Source organism: Bombus huntii, chromosome 17 (assembly GCF_024542735.1).
Source record: "Bombus huntii isolate Logan2020A chromosome 17, iyBomHunt1.1, whole genome shotgun sequence".
NCBI classification, from domain to species: domain Eukaryota; kingdom Metazoa; phylum Arthropoda; class Insecta; order Hymenoptera; family Apidae; genus Bombus; species Bombus huntii.
This window is the reverse complement of record NC_066254.1, coordinates 6,481,163-6,506,631: the sequence shown is the minus strand read 5'-3', so window position 1 is coordinate 6,506,631 and position 25,469 is coordinate 6,481,163. Positions and strand designations below refer to the sequence as shown.

The 25,469-nt window shown below is 44.2% G+C and overlaps 2 protein-coding genes and 1 long non-coding RNA gene across 3 annotated transcripts; all 3 read left to right on the top strand.

Moving 5' to 3' along the window:
* The first annotated feature begins 15,497 nt into the window (after positions 1–15,497).
* On the top strand, positions 15,498–15,968 carry LOC126875152 (uncharacterized). The gene has a single exon (XM_050637875.1). It carries the CDS (start codon positions 15,498–15,500, stop codon positions 15,966–15,968), a length of 471 nt encoding a protein of 156 aa, XP_050493832.1.
* Positions 15,969–18,194: 2,226 nt separating this feature from the next.
* LOC126875151 (uncharacterized) lies at positions 18,195–18,665 on the top strand. The gene has a single exon (XM_050637874.1). The coding sequence runs from the start codon at positions 18,195–18,197 to the stop codon at positions 18,663–18,665; it is 471 nt and encodes a 156-aa protein (XP_050493831.1).
* A 2,458-nt stretch (positions 18,666–21,123) lies between these two features.
* On the top strand, positions 21,124–24,884 carry LOC126875224 (uncharacterized). The gene is made up of 2 exons (XR_007693289.1): positions 21,124–22,943; positions 23,085–24,884. It is a non-coding gene; the product is annotated as an uncharacterized LOC126875224 (long non-coding RNA).
* The last annotated feature ends 585 nt before the right edge of the window (positions 24,885–25,469 follow it).

The following is a 25,469-nucleotide window of genomic DNA, read 5'->3' as shown; positions in this document are numbered from 1 at the left end:
AGCGCAGAGTCCGGATCGCCTGCGTGCGCCCCCCCCCCCGCCGTGTGCGATGTCCCGCGCCTCCGCCGTAACCGTTGGTGGTGCATTCTGTGGACTCAGTAATCCTGCGATACGACCGTTTGCCGAGCGTGCCCGCAACGGTCGAACAGGAAGAGCATGACGACATTTCGTCGCCGGATCTCCCCCCCCCCCGCCACGGCTGCATCGTCGCCGCATCCCATCCCGCGAGGATCCCGGGCCGACAGTCATAACGTCGGGTTCCTTCAACCCTCTCCGAGACCCCTCAGTTCGTGTGTCCCCTACGCCAGACGCATGAGCGTATCCGGGGGCCTGGCGGCCCACCCCCGGACGCAGCGGGGCCCGCTTTACAACCCGCGGCTGCGCCGGTACTGTGGTATCCCTCCCCTGCACCGTAAACGATTTTGTGGTTCGTTTCTCTATCCATTGTGAATTCTAAGTCGCCGAGGTCGTCAACAAGGATTTCCATCCTGGTGCCACTCACTGTTTCGCACCCTGCCCCGGCCAAGGCCGGCGCAGGGTGACGGGGAGCCTCACAAGAAGGACATACAAGTATCTCTACTACGCATTTAACCCAGTACCAGCACAAAAAATTATACATATTTCAACAATGGCCCTTACCAAAGTAAGGTTCCAATAGTTCCATGACTATAGTCCCTGATTAGTTGATAATTTCTTTTACGCAGCTTACAACATACAATGCTCTACTATAAATAATAAAATCCTGTACAAATCCAGACTGGGTATCACATATAATAAATAAATTTACCCCAAATCTGTTTCCTTTAGAGGAAATGTATTGTTTTAATGATAATCTCCCTTTATAAAGGAGTAAACTATCATAAAATGCCTTCTGAAAACGTTGTCTGAGCATATCGCAGATTTCTCGTATTTTATATAATTTGTCGCTATCTACAATCACATTATTCGTATATAAATGTAAAACTTTTAGCAAATATATAAATCGATCTCTACTTATAACTTCTCCGAAATTGTTGCTCTTCAACAGTTCATCGTTAGACTAGTATGCACAATATGACAATTTTTTATTTCGCAACATTAATAATTTGATGGCGAGAAAGCAACAAATTTCTAGAAGAGAAGTGTTTCGGGAATTTATCGCATTAGCATCCTCATCAACTCTGCTCCGATAATCGTTTGTCGTGACAACAATGAAATTTATAAAATTTTCGGAAGAGAACAATTGAAAAAAACGTAAAACTGATGCCGAATAAATAATTGATATTTTTATTCCCGAATGATTTCAATTAAATTTATGAATATTTGGCCGGAATAATTCGTTAGTCCATGTAATTTCTCTGGTATCTTTCCTGGATTCAGTTCAAGTGTCTTATTCGGATTCAGATATGTTGAATGTGATTTTTCGAAATATTGTATTATTTGTATTACATCTTTCTCGTGCCAAATTTGAATTTATCTGGTTATCTTTCGGCAGCTCCGAATCATTCCGATTTATGTTAATATGTCTTTTTCTATTATTTATCACCATTTCGTGGGTGGTATAAAATCTGTTTAGAAATAATCCATCTAAATAAAGGTAAACAAATTTGAAAAACAATAAAATATATTGTAGCGGCACTCGAGAGCAAGGAACTTTCCAACGGTTTCGTCGCAACATTATATACCACCGTTGACAGACTGTTTGCGAGAGACCGACGAAACATAAGCAAAACCGCGACGAAGCATAAGTGTCGACAGGCCTAATGAGCCATCGATATCCCTATGGTCCTTCCGCCAAATACTTGGAAAAAAGACCGCTAACGAACGCGTGCGTAGTGGGGATATTGAGAGGTGACAAAAAGAAACGAAATGGTTTAAGAGATCAGTTGTGACCGAGAAGCGTGATTGAGTAGACGAAATCGAGAGTCGTACGTAAAGAGTCGACATCGAGAATTGCGAATAAATTGTCCGCGTAAGTCACGAGTCGAGACTTGTAACGAAATCGTTAAGCGAGATAATGAATATACTGTTAAACAAAACATTGAGTATTTCTTTGACACCCTACTTGTTCTATGAACACCTCAATACCTTTTTGTCTGTTGTTGGGAAAGAAGTAAATTCAATTATCTTTCTTCAGTAAGCACTAACTTGTTTCGCTACGAACATTCGGACAAATGTCTCGAGACAGACTTGGCATTTGGTTTGCTGATATATAGTATTGAAGTGTTTTGTCTGTGAGAAATAATGCAAAACAAAGTACTAACACTACATGTCCAGAGCGACTGTATCGTTCGTAGTACGTCAGCTGCATTTTATGCTGTCTACACTCCTAAAGCTAACGGAGGTTTGACCCTATCGCGTGTTGAGCATACAGTGAAACTCGGGACATTAAAAAAGCGCAATGAGAACTTGGATCCTGCAATATTTAAACTTATTGATGAAAGATACGGTAAAAAAACTCAAGACTATTACCTATTCATTGAGAATAAACTGGCCAGCTACAATTGATGACATTGAAAACGCAATGAAACGACTGAGAAGAAATTATATTAAATAATGGTGTGAACTCAAATGTCAAGGCTAAGAAGTAACTGGGTGTGGCTTAAAGGAACCCAGTTACTAAAACCATCCCGATATATTGACGCTATCAGGTTGTAAAGTAACACATTTGGTACCAAAGTACTCCTAATACGACCAGGTAAGAAAATAAATACGGGTAGCGTCTCCGAAGAGGACGTTTCAATGTCGGAGAGCAGTTGTAGCGGCACACCGATCGCAAGTAAACTAAGAAGATTGAGGGAGTCACAATTGAAATCGGCGGCGAAAATCCCAAGGAGTGCCATGGGAGCAGAATAGCACGTGGAGGAGTGTATATTAGTTAAGCCTGCCGAATTTGAGAAGATGGTAGAGCTTATAAGGGGAGCCTATGAAGACCTGAAAAACGCGGTAAGGAGGTTACACCTCATCTCAAAAAAGGACTCTAAAATCCACGAACTAGCTTCTGCGGCAAATACGAAGACAAATGAGGATTGGGAGAAGCTGATGGTGACCCTAAATAAAAAAAGGAAGGAAGGGAAAGAGAAGGGTGGAGAGGCCTGAGGAGGTAGAAGTCTCCACGCAACCCCCCCCCCCCCCTGATGGAGAAGATAATAAGAAGAAAAGGGGACGGTAGTAGAAAGATATCTCTTACGCGGAGGTATGTGGTCCAAAGAGGAGGGGCGTTATAGACTCCAGATATACGGAAACCTGCGAGTCCGGAGATGAGTGGATTGTTCAATTGAGCAGGAAAGAGAAAAGAAGGGATAAAGAGAAGATAGGTAATGATAAAGAGGACCGCGGACCGCCGCTACCTATCGAGGATCGAGGGCCGAGGATGCCGAGAGCCCGTAAAAGGTCTGAGGCCAATCTTATCAAAGTAGGAGAGGGTAAGGAATGGTTGCAAGTTTACAAAGAGTTAATGGTGGCGAAGGACGTCCTAAAGGAAAGTATACGAAGAACAAAAGCTGGTGATATTCTGATAGAGTTAAGGCCAGCAGCGAGGTGAAGGTTGCTGCTAATAAACTAAACGAGCTCATAGGCGATAAGGTGTGAGCGACGCCTCGATCGATTACAGGATAAGGTGTCGATCTAAATCAAAGTGGTGGATCCCCTGGTGAGTAGGGAGGAACTTGTTTAGGCCCTGATGAAAGAGCTCAAAATTAAAGATGGTGGGGAGGTGGAAGTGAAGATGATGAGAAGGGCGACGTGGGGCACACAATCGGGGATTATCGTCCTGCCAAAAGCGTATATCGACAATGGCGGCGATAACATCAAGATCAGGACCGGCCTAACCATAGCCACGGTTCGGCTGTTGCCCAATGTGACCAAGTCTTTCAGGTGTCACATGTTCGGGCATACTGCGAATAAGTGTAAAGTTATAAGCCCTGGAAAGGAAGTGCGCAGGAAGTGTAGTGAAAGAGACCACACTATAGCAGTGTGCCCAAATTTACCGTGCTGTGCTATTTGCAGCAAAGAATCAGGTATTAGAATTGACCATGTGACGGGGCCCCAGTTACAGGAGGATCTTAACCATAGTTTTCCTCTGCAGCGTCATCGCGACGGAAAGTCCTCTCGTGAGGTCGTATTAGCGAGTTACTTAGCATCTTTACGCTCGATGGATATTCCACGTTTTAACAATGAGTTAGTTTAGTTATACTTCCACCATAGCCAAGCAAGTCGAGTACGATTTGAGCTTTGGAGGAAAGAGCATCCTGTTATCCCGTTGGCCGCGGATTCCTTATTGAACCTAGGATCATTGTCATTAGCTTTTCGAATATCTAATTACCACGGTTACTCGTCAAATTCTGTAATAATCGTATTTGCACTAGTCAATGTCTTCTCTATTACATAACGACAATGTGTAATCCAAATGAAGATTCGCTTCACGCCCCTAACTCTTACTCTAACCCTAATCATAACGTGAACCAGACATATATATTTATTCTCGATTATTATTGATGATGATGATTTATTTACAATAAATGGATTGTACAGGTGTTGATTAAACAGAAGAACAATAGTTGTTTAACGCGAACTAATCACAATACCGTGCTATAATCTAGACAACTCAATAATTAAATTGCAACTCTCGTCACAACGGGTCCAACGCTCACTCTCCCTCTCTCTCTCTCACGCGGACTACACTCTCGCGACAACGCTAGCAACACTATCCCGACAACGCAACTCGCACTCTCTGACTTCTCGATTCACACTCTCTGGCTTCTCCACCGATACTGGCTGTTATAGCATCCCTGTGTCTTTTCTTAGGCCTACCACGCACGTGTTCCGCAAACACTCGTGGCCAGGGTCACGTAGGCCTTTTCTATGAAACTATTCAATAGAAGGACCAACGACACATTGATGGAATCGACGACGCCTCGACTCTCGCGACATTGTTTATGGTTTACCCGATATCTTTCAGGCCTTTTGTCCACGATACTACAGAAGTAATGCGCAACAACAGTTCGCATTACTGGTATCGTGACAACAGTTCGCAGACAAAAGGATAGTGTAGATAAATAGAGACAAGAGGTATTTTACAAATAAATAATTTATTTAATATTATTGATAAAATATGTATACAGGCTGAATATTTGTATAATAGTGGCGACAGTTAGTGCGAAGTTAAATAATGATAGATTGTGGTTTAGTAAATGTTAAATTGGTCTACGGCAATGAGGAAGGCGAATTTTGATGGTCCTGGTTGGGAATGGTAGTCCGAACCTAAAGTAAAATAAAGACAGTAATCGATATTATTTGAAAAGAAGTTGTAGTTATGGTATAGTAAAATTATGTTGACAATGTTTGAACACAAGGTAGAAATGAGATAATAAATTTGTTACATACTTGAATAGATTTGCTCGTCAATTTTAGGGAGGGCCAATAATCTAGGTGTAGATAAGTCACTGGATATGTCGCCCTATAACAGAAAATTTAACGTGTTAAATTAACTATAGTATCGGTAGCAAGTACTTATCGCTACAATTATAAGTATATAAGAAGTTAATTAAACAATAAATTAAGCATAGCGTTTGCTAAGTAGTTGAGAAAGGAGGTAAAGTCGTGAACAAAGGAGGTAATTTGTATAAATAATAATAGGATAAGCCGAATAAAAACAGAATGACTCATCGGTTATTTGGTGTATTTGGTATTATGAATTGAATAACAGCAAAAGAAATATTGATGAACTGAGCAACTATGTCTTATTAGCAAGGAATGTCAAGCGGAAAATTTAATGTTTGAATGGGCTGCTGTGCCAAACCAAAAAAATTAAATATAATTGCATTTAATAAATGATCGCGCGTTGGCAAGTAGTATTTATTAGATAGATGGCTAGAAATAGTCGAATAATTTAAATTAAGATTTAAATAACAAACGAACTAATATTTAGTTAAGAAAACACGAACTAAGAATATGGTAGACACCGTATAGATTGCTCGAGCCTTGCAAGGATGAAGTTCTGATTATTTATTGGACGGGTATTCTGCTTTTTTAGAAATAATTAACTAGATGTGTAGAAGACAGGTATATATGGATGTTTGATCTTGTGATTTATTGGAGGTTATCGTTTGTTTTCGTGTCAAGTATTCTCATCTTTGGTAACGGGTGCTTTCCTTAGCGCAAATTTATCGCCATAGAGTACCCGGGCACCCCTAGGGCCATTGGGGTTGAAATTACGCCCAACGAGCGCACAAGGCAGCCAGTACTTTGCTGTCGCTCGTCTCAGGTCGAACAGGGCGTTTTCTAAGCCTTATCATCTCTTCAGGACGTTTCCGGAGCAGGTGGGACGCTGCTCCTGTCACGTAAAATTAATACTTGGATTGTGAGAGAAAAGAAAGCTGAGTCGTAACCCAACTATTAATTTTCTTTTATCGAACTTTATTATAACTTTGGCACTTAGAATAATAGAATAACGCTGAACCGAAAAAAGGGGTGTTGTACAAGAACAGCAACTAGAACAAGAACTACCCGAGCATATATACACCCTGGCTTGGGGATGTTGAGGGGTTCGGTGTGGGCTCCAAAGGAGTCCGAAAGTCGGGGGTCGAGGCCTTATCTCTGATGAGGACTAAGATGCGTCGCAGCCTTTGCGTCCGACAGTCGGGGGTCGATGTCTTATCTCTGATGGGGTTGAGAAGTAATTGATGTCACATACCCCTCTCTTTAGATGGATTTTGGTCTTCCAAAATCTTAGTGTTTCTTCAGCATCGACGGATGAAACGTGGCTCTGGGCTGTGTCGATAATTCGAAACTCACTCTTGATTCTCTTCCAGGTTGTATAGGTAACATCGGCGTGTAAATGTTTATAGGGGCGGAAGGTGTTACAGTACTAACGTTGGGTGCATTACTAACGGTGTTTTTCTTAATTTTACAGCAAAATATGTGAATACACAGTTTTGACAATCCTATCTTATTAAGCAGATACAAGCATATGAGTCCAGTGGATATATATCTTATAATTTGCAACGTGTGAGACCCCAAGTTTTAATTTGTGTCATTCTGTGCGAAAAAGTTAATTGATTGGCTCTATCTTCTATTTGACGCAAGGTATCAGTATAGCCGTTTAGGTTGCTCATTACTTTGGGTTTTTACTTTGAGTTTTTTCTAAGATATGAAGTATTGAGGATAAATCTACGTTATCAGTTATATTTATGGCGTTAATCGTAATATCGCTCTTGGGACTACCACTGATTCTCATATGGTTGTCTCCATATAATATATCTACAGTTATTTTAGTTTTCAACAGGGAGGGTTGCTTCAGTTCGACAATTTGATGACCACCTTCTTCAGAGAATACATTGAGTTCTATTGGTTTTTCTGGTATAGCTATGTAGTGATTTTCGTTTTTGAGCGGTATAAAAGTTACTTCTACGATTTTATAGACTGTGAATTTACAAAATCTCATGGTCTACACTAATTATTTCGGATGCGCAATCGTGTTTTGAACGTCTATAATGTACGGGTTGAGTTTGTTTACAAATGTATAATTCGCCTCTGATTCGACATTGCTTGTCCAAATACATCTGGTCTACATTCATATAAGTTAATCCTGAGGTAAAAAATATCGGACATTCGACTAATGGAGCGAGAAATGCTCCGTTCTTTTGAGTCGGTATGGGGTATACCTGTTCTATATCCCATTCTGAGTCAATTATTGTTGGGATTGAAATTTTAATTGTTAATTTTTATTGTTAAAAGAAGCGTAATGGTAAAGTTGAGGTTATGGCGGTTATTTTGACGGTTACAAGCCGGGTATGTTATGATAAATATGATAAATTTGTAGGGATTGAGAAGTTGTTCTGTGGCTACGATGCGTGACGGGCATGAGATGCGGTTCGCTACGTCGCCATATGGCGGCGCCACCTTGCGGGCGAGGGTAGAAAACGTGTCGGCTCGGCGGAAGCCATTATTATGAAAGAATAAAGTTGGGTCGACCAGAGTTCTGATATCTGTTCATTATTATCGAATTATGCTGCTCGAGCCGGGCTCCCTTTTGAGAATGCAACTCGAGTATGATTATGGGAGGCTTGGTTGACGATTTGGCGAGTTTTTGGTCTACGAGTGAATATATTCGGGCGGTTTTGAGCAAGGTTATTAACGACTACGGCTATTTCCACGGACTTGAACACAAATTAACAATATGGATAAGTCGAATAAAGAGAAAACAACGTAAGGAGCAAGGTGTTAAATGCTCTCACAGCATCGGACCACCTATACATATCTCATACGTTTAAAACGAGGACCGTAAGGGATCGAACTAAATTTTTTAAATATGTGACGAAGGGTCTTGCACCCGATATATTTTTGGCTAAATTTGACGAGATCACTAACGTACAGAATCTTAATACGACGGACGACGCGGACAAGGCGGAACTGCTGCAGAAACGTATGGTGGAAACTTGTGACAAGATGCTGAAGAAGGTGAGCTGTACGACAAACAAGAAGTACAGCAATCACTGGTGGAATGAGAGGATCGCAGAACTGAGAACTCAGGCTCACAAAGCATTGAGGAAAATAACTAGAGCAAGGAGGAAGGAGGACAGTGGGATCGAAGCCCTTATTAGTAACTACAAGGGGCTAAGAAGACAGGTGAAGAAAGAAATATCTGAGAGTAAAAAGAGAGCCTGGGCCGGATTCTGTGAGATACTAGAAAGGGAATCGTGGGGAAAGCCGTATCGCACGATTATAAACAGGTGTGGCAAGAAAGGGCTACCAAATGACATGCCGGTTAGCAAGGAAAGAAATTTTAAAAGGTTTGTTCATCATAGGACGTAGACCGGAGTTAAGGGAGGTCGAAGAGCATGACAGGGAGGATATCACCTATAACACGAAGCTTGAGGAGGAAGATGTTAAGAAAATCATTGATAGAATAAATGAAAAGAAGGCGGTGGGAAAAGATGGGGTCCCAGGGGATATAGTTAAGCTGCTAGTATACAACCGAACAGAGCTTATCACTAAGGTCATTAACAGTATTACGGACTCTGATAGGATCCCGGGATGCTGGAAAACAGCGAGAGTCAGATATTGCTCAGTAAACCGGGTAGAGACCCTAAGCTCCCTAATGCTTACCGCCCAATAAGTGTACTTCCGGCCTTGAGCAAAGTGTGGGAGAAGTGTCTCAAGTTGATTATCGAAAGATGTATGGGAGTGGACCCATTTCATAAGAGGCAATATGGGTTCAGGAGAAGAAGGAGTACGGTGGACGCGATTACATAGGTGATTAAATTCGCGGACACCTGCAAGAAGAATAGGATGGTATGCTTGATGATTGCGTTGGACATCAGGAATGCATTCTACACCCTTCGTTGAAACAGCATTGTTGACGAACTGACCAGGAGGAAGCTGCCTTGCAAGATCATTAGACTGGTAAAAAATTACCTGACGGACAGGAGGATAATCGTCAGCAACCAGTTTGGTACGGTGGAGTACCTGGTTGCGGCTGGGGTACCGCAAGGATCTGTGCTGGGGTCTTTCCTATGGAACATAGTCTACGATCGGTTATTGGAAAGGCTAGATAGCAGGGTAATGTTTAAGGCGGTCGCGTTTGCAGATGACCTGGCAATCGCATGCGTCGTGAATAAAAACGAAGGAGTTAGCGGAATAGTAAGGGAGGTCATGAGAACAATGTGCGATTGGTGTACAAGAGTGGGTTTGACGCTAGCTAAGGAGAAGACGGAAGTGATCCTCATTACGGGCATGAGGGTGCCCAAAGTTATAGGCTTGAAGGTGGACGGCGTGGCTATCAACACGGTAGACGTCACGAAATATCTTGGCGTCATGATTGACACGCATAGGAAATTTGACAAGCACATTGCCTCGGTGTGCGATAAAGCGGGCATCAAGATAGGAGCATTACGAGAAATCCTACTGAATATTAAGGGCCCGCCTGGTTTGGCAAGAAGGCTATACTACAGCGTGTGGGAATCCATAATAACATACGGTGCGCCTGTGTAGGCTGATGCGTTGAAGTATGGGAAAAACAAGATCATAAAAAGGGCTCAACGAACTGCCCTGTGCATCACATCCACGGCCTACCGCACCGTATCTCACGCGGTGCTTTGTGTATTGATCGAGAACTTACCGATCTACATCAAAGTGCGAATATTGAAGGGGATATACGAAAGAAAGAAGACCCATAAGACCTTAACTGTTGGAGAGGAGGTGATTGAGAGGCGGGCGGAAAAGAAAGAAGATCTGGAGGAAGTAAAGAAGAAGGCCTCAACGGAGTGGCAGGCGGAATGGAGCATGTATAATAAAGATAATGTGACCAGGAGATTAATAAGCAATGCGACCATATTCGCCAGGAATAGAAGAGACATCGATCACTTCACGATGCAAATGCTCACGAGACACGGCATTTTCAATAGCTACCGCAAGAGGATCGGTAAGGAGGTCGACACGATGTGTTGGGACTGTGGATACCCGAATGATGACGCCGAGCATGTCTTATTCGCGTGCCCGAAATGGATCGACAGGAGAACCGAGCTGGAGAACTTCCTGGGAGTCAGGATATGTGTGGACAACTTGGTGGACACTGTAATCACCAGGGATGAATACTGGAGGAAGTTCAGTGAGCTCTGCAAGAGCATAATGAGATATAGAAGGTATATGGAGAAAGAGATAGAGTCCGCGAATAGGAGGGGCGGCACCAGTACGCGACGATAATATGCGGCGGCACGGTTGAGGACAAACCTGATGAATGCTGATCGGCTCTGCTGGGGTTGTCTGTGTCTAACAAATCAGAGGAAAAAGGAGGGGTTTTTAGTGGGTATGGCGATGTCACCTGCCGAGTCCTACATAACCCGGAGACGTGGGTCTCTGGGTATGCGTAATAGCATTTTCCCCTCCTCGCGCGCAAAAAAAAAGGCGTAAAATACATTTGGTCGCAAAACTGTATGCTTCACGTTACAGTGAGACATTCTCAATATATCCTTACTATAGTTAAAAGAGAAAAGAAATAAATCTGGACAATAGGATCAATAATTATACTAATCGCAAAATCAGTAAACAAACTGGTAAGCACTATCGTACTGCATTCTTTGATATCGATTACGAAATTGTATGAAGGTAACGGATTTTCATTATACAAATAGGTTTTTGATATTTTCTCATGGAGGAATTGCGTTACTTTCGATTGGTATTAATTCCAGTCCCAGGGTTATGCATGAGATGAGCGTCCTGAAAAGTATGGTTTAATTCTGTTACCATGTATCTTTTTAATTTGGTTATTGATTAAAATCTCGTAACAAGGAGTCATAGCTTTTTTTGATGTGGTAAGGACTAAGCATTCATCGTCCAATTTATCTGCTTTGTGTATCATTAAGTACAAGAACTGTGTCTCCTTCTCTAAATACCGTTTGTGGTTTAATGATTTTTCTTTGTTGGTCTCGCATGTAACGTTTTTTACTTTGTTCAAGTATTTGTCTAGCTAGTGTTTTGTATTTGTCTAATTGTTTTTGCCATAGTGCGAACATACGTGTAGTTGGAGGTTCTGGATATTGAGGATGGGAGGTTAGGTTTTCGTCCAAAAGTTAGTTCAAAAGGTGAAAAACCGGTTGCATCGTGTATCGCTGTGTTATATCCTAAGCACATGAAGTTTAATACTTCGTCCCATTTTTTGTCTGAGTCGTTTAGACTTGTTCGTATCATGTCTTGTTGTAGAAGAAACCCCGGAACAACAGCACCGGACTCAAGATAGGAGAACAAGCATAAAAGAATCAGAAACAACAGACATCTCGCGCGCCGGCTAAGCGAGCTGCAGCCCGAAAGGGCAGGTTTAACTTGTCTAATGACCCGAAAGGAGAGGGCAGCGTTTTTCCAAGTCGTGCGCCGACCACCTATGCGCGCCGTTTCCCGGGCAATGGACGCTTGAAAGTAGACGGTAATTAACGAACACCTATTTAGCGAAGCCAGTGTGAGTTCTATACTCCAGGAATGGCGCGGTCGGCCTCAACGCCGAGCCCTTCCACGCTCAAACTACTTGTTACTGGAATTTATTTTATAACTACCAATGTATATTTTAAAGTCATAGCAATAACCCGATTTTCATTCACATGATTTATAAAATTGTATACCGAATCTTGCCCCTTCCAATGGATTAAATTGTTTGTAGGATAAGCGTCCACTATTGTTCAGAATTTTGAGTGGCTGTTCGTTCATGGCACGGACAGGTCTATTCTCATCTTCAGGAAAATCCGAATTACATGGCCTCCCTGAGCTGTAAACATAATGACTCCGAGGTCAAGTAAAATACCAGGAAAGGACCAGTCAGAAGGGCTCGGTGGAGAAACGAAACCCAACGACTAGTAGGGGGAATCAGCAACGTAGGAAGACAGTTCATCAGCAGACTCCATACCGTGCGGGTGAAATACTTCACTTTAACAAGATCTTACCACCGCCGTGTTCATAACATCAAACGTTACTTTTATACAACAAGTGCAAATACAGTTCTAAACTACTCTAATACTCGATCTATTAAACCTCCTCCACCTTGAGCGTTTATTCATTCGAGGTACGCGATTCGACTTGCACAACGCTTAACATTCGTTTTGAAAACATTTTTAAGTAAGTACGCGCGTTTGTTTATGTTTGGCCCGAAGCACGTACCACGTTCCTCGCGTGTGTTGTTTACGTATGAAAATGAAAACTGGCCCTTTCATTCCTGGGCCGCAATTAGTATGAATAGTACGTACACAGTTCGATGAAGAAGTACATCCAGAACTGTGTCGACGACTGTTACGGAACAATAATTTACATGCGCCAGTTGCAAGAAGAAAACCATTCATTAGCAAGAAAAATAAAATTCTACGTCTAAAATTTGCTACAGAATTTCTTAACAAGGATAAGTTGTGTAGCGGCACATGAGTCGTAGGAGGAGGCAGATCGAAAGCGTTTCATGTTGTTGTTGTGTTTCGGAACACGGACACAGCATTGAGGCTCGAAACATATCGATAGACAAAACAAAGTCACCTTTATGGGCAACCGCCGATCTTAGACAAATTCAAATCCCCCCCCCCCCCCCCCCCCCCCCCCCCCCCCCCCCCAGTATAAATATAGGGACGCGATCGCGGGCGAGACAATATTATACCGAGTGACATACACTACGATATGTGATACTATCATATAACATATACTATCGTTGCGAATGCAATGAACAAGCGTCTTACGACAGTTTGTACTTTATTTATTTATTTAATTATTTAACTTATTCTAAATATATTTGACGGGTTGCGACGGTAATCTCTTGCTCTCGTTATTTTACGTCATCTATCCTCAACCAATCCCTCCACATTGGTGACCCTGACGTGATCCTGCGAGACTTCGATTATACTGATTCCGAGCGCACTAACAGTATGTCGAACAAGAAAACAGTTACGACCAGTCAAGTAGTACGCGCGCCTCCACTGATGCCTCAGAAGATCGTGTTATGGTTCTCCTTACTAGAGAGGCAGCTCGCGACGCCGGGCATCACAAACGATGAAGAAAAAGCCACCGCTCTTCTAGGGTGCCTAGAATCAGAGTATCTAGAGCGAATTGAGGGCATAGCGTTGCATCCTATTATAGTTGTCTATGTAGAACCATAAAATGGTATTAAAAAATTGAAATGGAATTATTATGTGGGGCTAGCCTCGTAAATGCGTGGTATATACATAGAAAATGGTGTACTAAAAGTATTAAAATTTTTAAATTTCGCGAAGAAATTATTTATCACCTTTTAAATATAGTGAACCCCCACAGAGAAGAAATGTCAAGTGAAACTGAAGTACTGCCCAAAAAACGATCACATTTTCTACAATCGTACCAAGGGCCCGCGAGCAAAACGAAACGGCGGTGTAAAGAAAGTTGTAAACGCATTTCTAGAATAAAAGGTAGAGAGTATGCCGCGAAAAGAACCAAAATGGTAACAACATATTGTGATCGTTGTAAGGGCCAGTCGGCACTCAGTCTAACTTGTTTTAAAAAATTGCATGAAGATTTGAGATAAAATAATATAAACCTATTTTGTGCTACCTATTTTGTGAAATACGTGTGTGACCCATCGCCGTCTCGGGACAGACACGTGTGACCCGCCAATGGGGCACGCCGCCTCACGGGACAGACAGGCGTATCACGCCTGCGTCAACGTGTTAAACTGCGAGGCGGATGCACTCGCAGAATCACTTATGGGATATATTTATAAACATGTTATGGAGTAACCCATTGATCTAATCGTGTATAAGAGGGATGGCATTTATATTTCCTCATAGGGAAATTATAGTTAGGTTGTGGATGGCTTATTTGGGATGAACTGGCTTTGCTTATGGACTATTTTGGTATTCTTTTGGGAAGGCAATTACAAGATAGTACGATGAATTTGGCCATGCCCTTGGACTATGAGTATTAAACATGAATACAGGCAAATGAGAGGAGGAGGGTCGGTCCCAGGGTCACCTCCCACTCGGATAGAATGACCGAGGATCAATAACAAGCTGCGAATGACGGTGAAAGCGAGAGAGCAAGTCGCGCAAGAACAGGCTCTGGCAGCATGTCCACCAAGCTTACCATAGGAGCGAGTGATTCGCCGATAAGAGCCGAGACCGAGGAGGTCTCGATTACGCCGTTAGGTAAGAAAGATAAAACGAAGGGGAAGGATCTGTTTAAACCAGGGTGGAATTCGGAGAGGAGAAGGTCAGGCCATACCAGGTTATGGCCGATAGGAGGATCATAGCGCACTGCCGGGACGGCGTCGTAACGAGGAAGGTCGGTGCGGGGGTTCCGAAAGGGTCGATCTTAGGGCCGCTACTGTGGAGCCTCGTGTACGACGGAATTTTGGAGACGCTCGACCGGGAGAAGGACATCGAGGCCGTGGCGTTTGCCGAGGACCTGGCGGTACTCCTTAAGGCCAGGGAGTTCCTCGGCATCCAGGACAGGATAAGGGCGGTCATCAGCACGGCCACCAGTTGGTGCAGCGACGTAGGACTTCATCTGGCAAGAGAGAAGACCTAACCAGGAAGAAGATACCGACGAGTTTTAACTTCGACGTGTGGGACGGGTGGGAGATCTCCACTAGCAAGACAATAAAGTACTTGGGAGTTTGGTTAGATAATGCTAGGGGGTTCTCCCCCCACCTCGAATCGGCGTGGGGCAAGGCGGAACGGTTCTTGGGCGCCATACGGGGTGTGTTCCCCAACGTGAATGGGCCTAGGGACGCGGTCCGAAGGCTCTATTATGGGGTATGGGAGTCGGTGGTCCCGTATGGTGCACCTATATGGGCCTCATCCCTGGTCAAGGTGAAGAACAAGAATATCATCAAGAGGGCACAGAGGGCGGCGATGATGCGTACGTCTACCGCCTACCGTACAGTGTCGCACGGAGCCTTGTGCGTGGTGACGGGTAACATGCCCACACACATTAAGGCGTGGTTGCGGTGAAAGCAGTACGGCGTGAAGAGGCGGATCGTCGAGAATGCAGAGGGAACGGAGCCGGCATTGTACGAGAAGATGGAGAGGCTGAAGACCGAAGCCGAGGACAGATGGAGGGTCGAATGGACGTTCCACAATTCCTACAGCTGGACTAAGAGGTTGATAGAGGATCCGTTGATCTTTTACAGAACGAAGAGGGGCGTCAACTACCACGTCATGCAGATTCTTACTGGGCACGGTATCTTCAACTGGTACCGTCACAGGATTGGGAAAGAGACGCACACCAGTTGTTGGGATTGGGAAGCCACCGTGGACGATGCCGAGCACGTGCTGTTCTGGTGCCCTAGATGGACAGGGGAGCGCGCGGAGTTGGAGGCCGAGATAGGAGAAGAATGTAGGATAGAGAACCGGATCGTGGAGAAGCTGGCCGCCGAGGAGCGGCTATGGCTCAAATTTAGCAATATGTGCACCAAGGTCATGACGAATCGGCTTAACAAGGAGAGGGAGATGGAGGCTCTGCGGAGAAGAGAAGGCAGGAGAAGAGTATAGGATTGCCGATGAAGATGGGTACACATAAGTAGAGGCTAACCCGAAGTAATGTCGAATGATTGTACCGGGTTGGTACCTCGAGTACCTCAATGCAGTGAACAGGAGGAGGGGTTTTTAGTGGGTATGGCGACGTCATCTGCCGAGTCCCACATAACTCAGTGACGCGGGTCACTGGGTATGCGTAACAGCATTTTCCCCTCCTCGCGCAAAAAAGAGGCCATACCAGGTTACGCGTCATGGAGAATAGAAAATTTTCATCTTTAACGAATTGGAAACATCGCCGTATGTTTTTTTGCGCCATGACACGATAAGGGACCCTTTACAACCGCAGTAAGACGGAGCATTTAAAGTTGGAAAGCGAGATGGAAAAAATTGTATTATTAAAATAAATAATCACGACGTAACGGTTTCCATAGACCGACTAAAACTCGCGTTTATAGTTCCGGACGACCTACAGGAAAAAACAGCCGACAGGATGGAAGACCCGGAGAAGTTAACGTGTCCACGAAAAGTTCCACACGATAGAGGAGAGTAGGAAAAGAAGCGGTCAGTGGGGAAGCAAGTTGCCTGCCGACCGAAGCAATAATAGGAAAACTACGTCACCGCCCGATGATAGGAATTCGGACTGAAAGAAAGGCGCGAAGAGGGGGACGTCTCCTACGCGGAGGTATGTAGGGAGGGAGAAACGGACGACGAGGGCCCTAGGTCAGAAAAATTAGCGACTCTAGAGGGGAGTGTACAGATCAGGCGAGTAGGAGAGAAAGGAGGCTTGAGAACAAAAGGAGCAGCAACGAGGAAAGGAGGCCACCGACTAACAGAGGTCGGATGAATAAGGTGATAAGAACGCGAAATGGACCGGAGACCCTGTTGGTGAAAGTCCGGGAGGGAGAAGAATGGCTCCAGATGAACAGGGAGCTTATTTAATTTAGCTAATTTATTGGGAGCTCGGGCAAGCGTAGCAGGAAGTCAGGAGGATACCTTGCAGAGTATTATAGAATAAACCTGCGAGGGTTTAGTCCGCTTAAACCGAACAAGAAGCTACAGAGAAGTCTGATTGTAAGTGGAAAAAAGGAAGCGGAGGCTGGCGTTGAATTGGAAGGTAGTGACGTAACGTTCGGCGTCGGGGATAACGATCAGAGCACGCCAATTGCAACAAGAAATGCTAAAGGGGGAAAGTATTTGGTGAGGAGAGCAGTCGATAAGACGCGTAAGACATATCTTATGACATTGCCGTAACAAGCCGTTGCCTGCGAGTAGCGAGGTAGAGGCTAGCGTGAGGGAGGATAACCACGTTCAGAACTGTTATGTCGAGGGAGAGGAGATAATGCTTACGATTGGTGAGATAAGGGGATTCACGCAAGCCTTGTTGGGAGCGGTGCAGATGATGAATGCACTGGTTAAGAAGTTAAACCTCGATAAGGAGAAGAGCGAGGGGATTAAGGAAACAGGTAACGTGATCAGGGCTATAGCGTTGTCGATGGGCCAGTATATTGGTAAGATGAATATAAGGAGGAGGACGAAGATGGAGCAAGTGAAACTCCAAGGAGTTAGACGGAATACAGGGAAGCAGGGGGTAATACGCGCTGTAAACGAGAGCAGAGAGAATAAGCACGAAAGGGCAGTGGATGATTACTCCAAGAGAAAAATGGAGTCCCCCGGTGAAGGGAGGAAGGTGATAACCGCTAAGAGGCCTAGGAAAGGGGAACCTACATACTCTGATAACCAGGAACGGACTAGTGGGCATTTAGCAGGAAGAGTACAGTGGATGCGCTGCGCCGAGTAGGTGAATTGGCGCTAGACATCAAGAACGCATTCAATATTCTCAGATGGAATAAGATTCACTGAAGGCCGAGGCGAGAGGGATACCCGGAAACTTTGATGTTCTCTAGGCAGCTACCTAGGAAGATTGTAGTCCGTAGCAGTGGAGGGACGGTGAGGAGAAACGTTTACGCGGGAGTCCCACAGAGTTCCATACTAGGTCCGCTGTCATGGAATCTTGTCTACGACGACCTCCTGATGGAGCTTTAGGATATTCCTCGCTGGAATGTGGTTGCATTTGCCGACGACTTGGCACTGATACTTGGCGTGGCCAGCCAGGAGGAGATCGGGGTAAGCTTGGGCAGGGCAATGAATGTGGTGACGAGGTAGTGTACCGACAATGGACTAGTGGTAGCACACGAAAAGACGAAGGTAATCCTGCTCACCGAGAGACATATTCCCAAGGTCATGGATATCAAGATTAAGAGTCATCCAGTGAGAACCAAGAAAGAGATCAGATATCTTGGGGTACAGTGGGATAACGGCAGGAGGTTCGGGACTCACTTTGAGGAAGTTTGTGGTAAGGCCAATGCACTTATGGTGGCGCTGAGGGCGTTGCTACCTAATATTAACGGTCCCACTGGCTCAGTCATGAGGCTTTACTATGGAGTATGTGAATCAGTCGCGCTTTATGCGTCTCCAGTATGGTCCAAACCGCTGTTAACCAAGAGTAACAGAAACGTCTTGACGGGGCCACAAAGGGCCGCACTTATAAGATCGTCTGCGGCCTACAGAACTGTGTCACATGCAGCGCTGTGCGTATTGACGGCCACAATGCCAATTTATTACAAAGCAGATCTCCGGGCCGAGATCTACGAACTAACGAAGATGTATCAACGAGAACATGCAGAATTGCAGACAATTCTGTGGGAAGGATGAGAGCATTGGAAGAACGTATAGACCACAGATAGAGAAAGACATGTGAGCAGCAAAGTTTTCAGTATTTATCCTGCCATTTATTTAGAATTAAATTTTTATGCAATATAATATAGGATATATTTATATGCATTAATAAATTTTTATTTGAAATAATCGTGTTCATGGAGAATTATAAATAACAGCTGTTATACCCATAATCTTGTCATAAAACATAATCCAGCCTTCGATCAAGATGGCTACCAGCTGCCAAGATATATCAACTTAAGCTCATAATAATCCTAAGGAACCGCCATAACATTTAGCATCTTTTACGGTCCATTGTTACAAACATTTTAAAAGTCGAGAACATTCTTGGGGTTGTAGCGGCACGCGAGCAGGACGATTCAAATCCTGTTGTTGTTTTGCTTCGGAGTATCGAGACCGTTAGGTCACAAGTATTGTAAGGAGTAATGAACTCCGAGCAAAATAATGTCGCCGCTACATACAACCGTCAAACGCAGTCGAGTTCAAATTTTCCGGCTGTCCCCCGACCAGTATAAATAAACAGACGCAATCACGAGCGAGAGAGTTCATCGAACAGAATCGAAGAGTTTTGATGTATAAACAAACATCGCAGTGATCTACAAAGTTTCTCCGAGTTTTTACCAGGTATTTATTCCGTGTCTTAAACTTATACCAGCGGACTCGAGTATCTACGCGACGAACAATAACGAGTATTTATTCCGAGTTTTGTACTGTATCAACGACTCACTGTACGCATATTTATTTATTGCAAATATACTTGACGGACTGCGACAGCAATATTTCGCCCCCATTACTTCGCGATACCGATCCACGACTAATCCTCCATATTGATGAACCCGACATGATCGAAAACACTAACATGACGACTACGAAAGACGATGTTAAGGCTACGAGAAGTGTCGCGGTTACAATGCCTCCGCTGCAACCCTCCAACATTACTGTTTGGTTTGCAATGTTGGAAACGCAACTAGACGCGGCGGACGTTACGTCCGATAAGGTGAGGTTCGCGACCCTTGCAAAGAGCCTCGACGGCCAGCTCCTCCAGCAGATAGAGAGCGTTATGACGGGGCCGTCAGCCACCCGACGGACGGTATGAGAAATTAAAAAATGAACTTCTTCACATCCTTACGGACTCGGATAGTGATCGCGTAAAAAGTTGGTGGAGCATGAAGAAATGGGCGATTGGAAACCGTCCCAGTTGTACCACCATGTGAGAAAGCTCGCCAGCTCCTCCACACCAGATGAGTTTGTCCGATCGTTGTGGAGAAATCGGCTCCCCACCTGCATCAGGCGCATACTAGCTGCCGTCGACGATTCCGACCTAGACAAACTGATGCCATCAGCGGACCTCATCGCGAAGTAGTTCAAATGAGATACGGGACATACTTCGCAGGTAGGAATAATAACAGACCACCCGGCGCACGCGGAACCGTTTGAAGCTCCCTGGCTCACGCTTTTTAATACATTTAACGACCAGATGAACCAATTAAGAGCCGAGGTGAGTGCGATGAACATTAACCAGCCACCGCGTCGGCACTGGCGATCAAGAAGTTGGAGCCGTTCCAGGTCGCGAGAAAGGACGCATGATTCCGGCCGTTGTTATTATCATGAAGTATTCCGCGAACGTGCGAGAAGGTATCGATTCCCCTGTAGGTGGAAACAGGGAAACGCCACCAGCTCTCCGTAAACGCGGCGAACGTCGGCGGCTTAAAGACACGCCGCATTTTCGTTAAAGATATACTAACGAAAATCTCGTATTTAGTGGACATCGGTGCTGACATTTGTGTTTATCCGCGCAGCAAGATCCGCGGACACACGAACAAACCCGACTACGAACTGTTCGCGGCCAACGGAACGCGGATCGCAGCATACGGTATCGTTACAATTTCCCTCAATTTATCGCTACGCCGAGCTTTCGAATGACGTTTTGTAGTGACCGATGTGCAAACGCCTATCATCGGTGTTGATTTTCTGAGACATTACGGGTTGCTGGTAGTCCCTCGCGACAAACGGCACTTCGATACAACAACCCGACTATCGACGAAAGAATTCGCCGCCACGGCTGACGTGATTAAAACAATCACTGGAGATTCACCGTACCACAGACTGCTGGCGGAATTCCCCGATCTCACGAGACCGCCAGTGTTCCGTGGAAATGCAATACGGCATGGGGTGCAACATTACATCAGCACGACGCCCGGAGCTCCTGTCCACACCAAACCACGCCGCCTCGCCCCAGGCCAACTCAACCAAGCGAAGGCAGAATTCGAAGTAATGATCGAACAAGGTGTGATGCAGCCACCGAGAAGCCCGTGGGCATCACCTTACATATCGTACCGAAAAAGGACGGACGGTTTCGACCGTGTGGCGACCATCATCGGGCATTGAACGCCCGCACCACCCCGGACAGGTACTCACCACCGTACATCATGGTAAGCGGATGGATCTCCATGGATCGGAATCAAATTTCGATCGCGCCGGAAGACGCACTGAAAAAAGCGATCACAACACCATTCGCGCTGTTCAAAGCGACCAATATGATGTTTGGGCTTCGAAAAGCCGCCCAAACATGCCAACGATTCGTAGACGAAATCACAAGAGGTCTCGATTTCGTCTATGCGTACATAGACGACTTTTTAAGACGACTTGTGTCCGAAAACGAAGAACGACACCGCGAACACTTACGGGTTTTGTTCAATCGCCTTGACGAGTACGGGGTCGTGATAAATCTCGCGAAATGCGAATTCGGCGTGAGCGAAGTACAATTCCTCGGTTACACTATTGGCTGAAAGCGTTGACGCAATAATTAATGTACTATTACCCGCGACCGTTAAAGATCTACGAAAGTACCTCGGTATGATCAACTTTTACGGAAGTTTCATACCGGGAGCTGCGAAAATCCTTCAACTACTTAGCGACTTGTTGAAAGGCACAACGAAGTGCAACGCATCTATCGAATGGTCCGAACAAGCTAAAAATAGCTTCCGCGAGTCGAAACGCACCTTAGCTAACGCGACAATGTTAGCGCATTCGATTCCTAGCGCGCCCGTCAGCCTCGCGGTCGATACATCCGATTACGCCATAGGGGCGGTACTTCAACAGCGCATCAACGATTCCTAACAGCCCCTAGGTTTCATGACGAAATCGCTATCCCCCGCGCAACGAAAGTACAGCGCGTACGATCGAGAGTTACTTGCAATGTACACCGCGGTAAAACTATTCAGACACGCTGTCGAAGAAAGAGACTTCGCGATCTATACGGATCACAAACCCTTAGTATATGCGTTTGATCAGAATCTCGACAAGTGTTCGCCAAAGCAATTCCGTCACCTCAACTACGTTGGACAATTTACGACCGATTTGCACGAAATCATTAAATCCGGCTCTAGCGCGTTGCAATTAAAAAAGGTACGATTTCCCGATCAAGATGTCGGGATATGCTGCGATCTCTCGATCGAAATCCTGCGACCATGCGTGTTCCGGAACTGTTACGACGCACCGTATTTCCCATGGACTTTCCCATCTGGGGATACGCACCACGCAAAAACTGGTCACGACGCGCTGTGTCTGGCCGTCCGTAAACAAAGATTGTCGAACGTGGACGCGGCAATGCATACCGTGCCAACGTAATAAAGTTACCAGGCACGTATCTTCACCAGTCGGAACATTTAAAACATTAGCAGGGCGAGTCGAGCATATCACGTAGACAATATCGTAATGCAATATTCGCAAGGCTATCGAAGCCATTCCCATCGCTGACATGGAAGCGCCAACCGTTGCCTCGGCCCTCCTTTCGACTCGCATAGCTCGTTTCGGCGTACCTTTAAAAATCACGACCGACCAAGAACGGCAATTTGAATTGCGACTGTTTGAGGAGCTATGCCGGTTGCTCGGCGTCAAGCACTTACGACGGCCTATCATCCCGCGGCTAACGGGATGGTAGAGCGCCTACATAGACAACTGAAAGAGGCGATCAAGTGTCATGACACGAGCAACTGGGTCGAAATTCTGCCGATCGTTTTGCTAGGCATCAGAACCGCGATAAAGGAAGACCATAACGCAACGGCGGCCGAAATGGTTTGTGGCACCGGCATACGATTGCCGGCGGAATTTTTCTTACCAACAAAGCAGCGGGCCAATACAGAATACGTGAACCGGTTAAAAGAACGGATGGAGGAAGTCAGGCCATACCCGGTCACGCGTCATGGCGAAAAGAAAATGTTCATCTTTAAAGAATCAGAAACTTCACCGTATGTTTTCTTACGTCATAACGTGAAAGGGGGCCCTGTACAGCCCATGATCACACAGGCATCGTTTGTTCAATTTATATGTGTGTAGTAATTTATGAGTATACTTATTTCCGTTAACTGGTACATGTAAGTTCATGTTTCTTAGTGTGTGTAAACAACATGTCTTAACCGTTTCAATGTTACAAAACATTTTTCAACACGGTTGGCGCTTTCCGGATATCTTGTAGCGTATAAAGTTGCAGATGTACACATGTGCTTCTTTGATATTTACTTAAGTACCAAGAGTACGTGCTTCTCATTATTTGAAAACATTTTTCGGGAACAGTTGTTACTAACTTGAATACAATATGTTTGCTTATACATACAATGTTTGCCTGTACTTTGAATTTCAGGCGGACGTGTTTGTATAGAATTTCGCTCTGTCTAGATATCTCGAGGTATTTATTCGGCAAGCGAACAACAATTTTAGCAGCATGAAAGATGTATTTATTTATGATTACTTGGAACCGGGAATGTTGTGATTATTCAGAGACGTACAGAAAATATCAACATATCTTGCGAAACGTCGAACCGATATCAAAGTTTACGATAATCCCCTTTCATTTACTCGACATTCATAAATTCAAGATCATATCATGGTTATTGTGATGAATTCGTCTTGTCATCAGTTACAAGATTATAAAGTCCAAAATACATAGTGTTATTTAAAAAAAATCAAGGCGACCTTCATTTTTATCGAAGAAAATATTTTTTGGTAATCTTCTTCGTTAGAATTTGTTGCCGACTTAACATTGAATAACTTTAGTTTGAAATATTTTCCTGTCACATTATGTGAGTGTTGCAAATATATCGTGGACATTTTTTACAGTAGCGTTTATCCAAATAGAATACTGCACACTATCATCGAAATACTATTTCGGTTTTTATTGCTTGTTACCATTTTGACAGTTCTGTCCGAGCAACCGAACTAAACAAACTGAGAAACTGTACGTCATCGAAAGTGAGACAAGCAGTGAATTTAGGTGGACAAAACGACAACGAACGTTGTCAAATGGTTAAAGCTCTAAAATGCAAAAACAAAAACCGCCAATCAAAATAACCAACAAAGGTTTTTAAATATGCTATATAAACAAAGCTACAAATACGCTAAGCCAAAAACAACCACTTAATAAAAAACAGGAAAGCTTAGCTACACAAGAAATGGAAACATTGCAAAAGCAAGAAGAGAACAGCTATAACGACGAACTATCCTATCAATATGAAAACTGGAAGATAGTAACAGCTCATAAAAAGCGTAAAATAATACCAGACACAAGCGCTATGAAAATTTCAGATACAGAAAAACAACAGTGACTACAAGACATCCCACTTCGAAATTCTTTCAGTTCACTGATCGAATATGTAGATACGGATCCGAAAGAAAAAGTAATATTTGATATCGTTAAACCACCACCAATCTATATTGATGACCAAATAATAAATCCCCTTATTGAACTATTAAAGAACACTGACGGAAAAATACTTCAGTATAAATCAATAAAATTGGAACAAGTAAAAGTACAAACAAATACTCAAGAAATCCTTAGAAAAGTGACGCAAGCATTAAGGTAGTGCAGCGGTACATGAGTCGTTGGACGATTGGAATCGGGAGCAACTCGTATTGTTGTAGCTTACAGTGTCAACGCTGTTTTGATTTGCTAGGTTCAAGAATAAGTCAACGCCGTTTTGATTTGTTAGGTTCAAGAATAAGTCAACGCCCGTTAGCCGCGCTAGAAACACTCATCAGGCTTAGGTCCTGACAGTGTGCGCCAAAGTAGACAATCATTCACTAAAAGAGAAGGAAAAAGTGACAAAAAGTGACAAGAAGTGGAAAATATTGCAATGATATCATCGCTATAAATAAAAATAAAAAAAATAAAATAAAATAAAATAAAATCAATAAAAAAATAGGAGTCATCGATAATGAAGCAAAAACCAAGGAAACGGAACCCACCTTAGAATCAATAAAAAAAGCCGTCAAAAGGAAAATAAACTCGCAAAAAGCTGCCAAGGAAATCATCAATAGCTTAAGACTTTCCGCGCAAAAGACGCGGAAACTCAACCCACAACCAACTGGCAACCAAACCTGGTTGCTAGGACCAAAGGACTAGAAAATATCCTAAAAACACAGAAGAAGAGTATCACTCCTCCCAGGACGAAAGGACTAAGGAAGTCAAAAACATGAGGCCCATAAAAGCTGCTCACTTTCAGCGATCACAACAAAAAATGGATTCAGCATACTACAATCAGAACCTCAACCACAATTACAGCCGGGACCACCAAACAATTCAACATCGAAATCAACGCTAGAGCAAATAAGACAAAAAAAGTATTACATAGCAAAATGGGAAAACATTGTCCCACCACACCGCTAAAGCAATCAACACCACAGGGGCGACAGGCCCCATCGAACAACCCAGGAGGCTCAGCTCCACCAGCATCACCACGGGGGGGGGGCACCTGACGGACACCTCACCAGACACACCGCAGA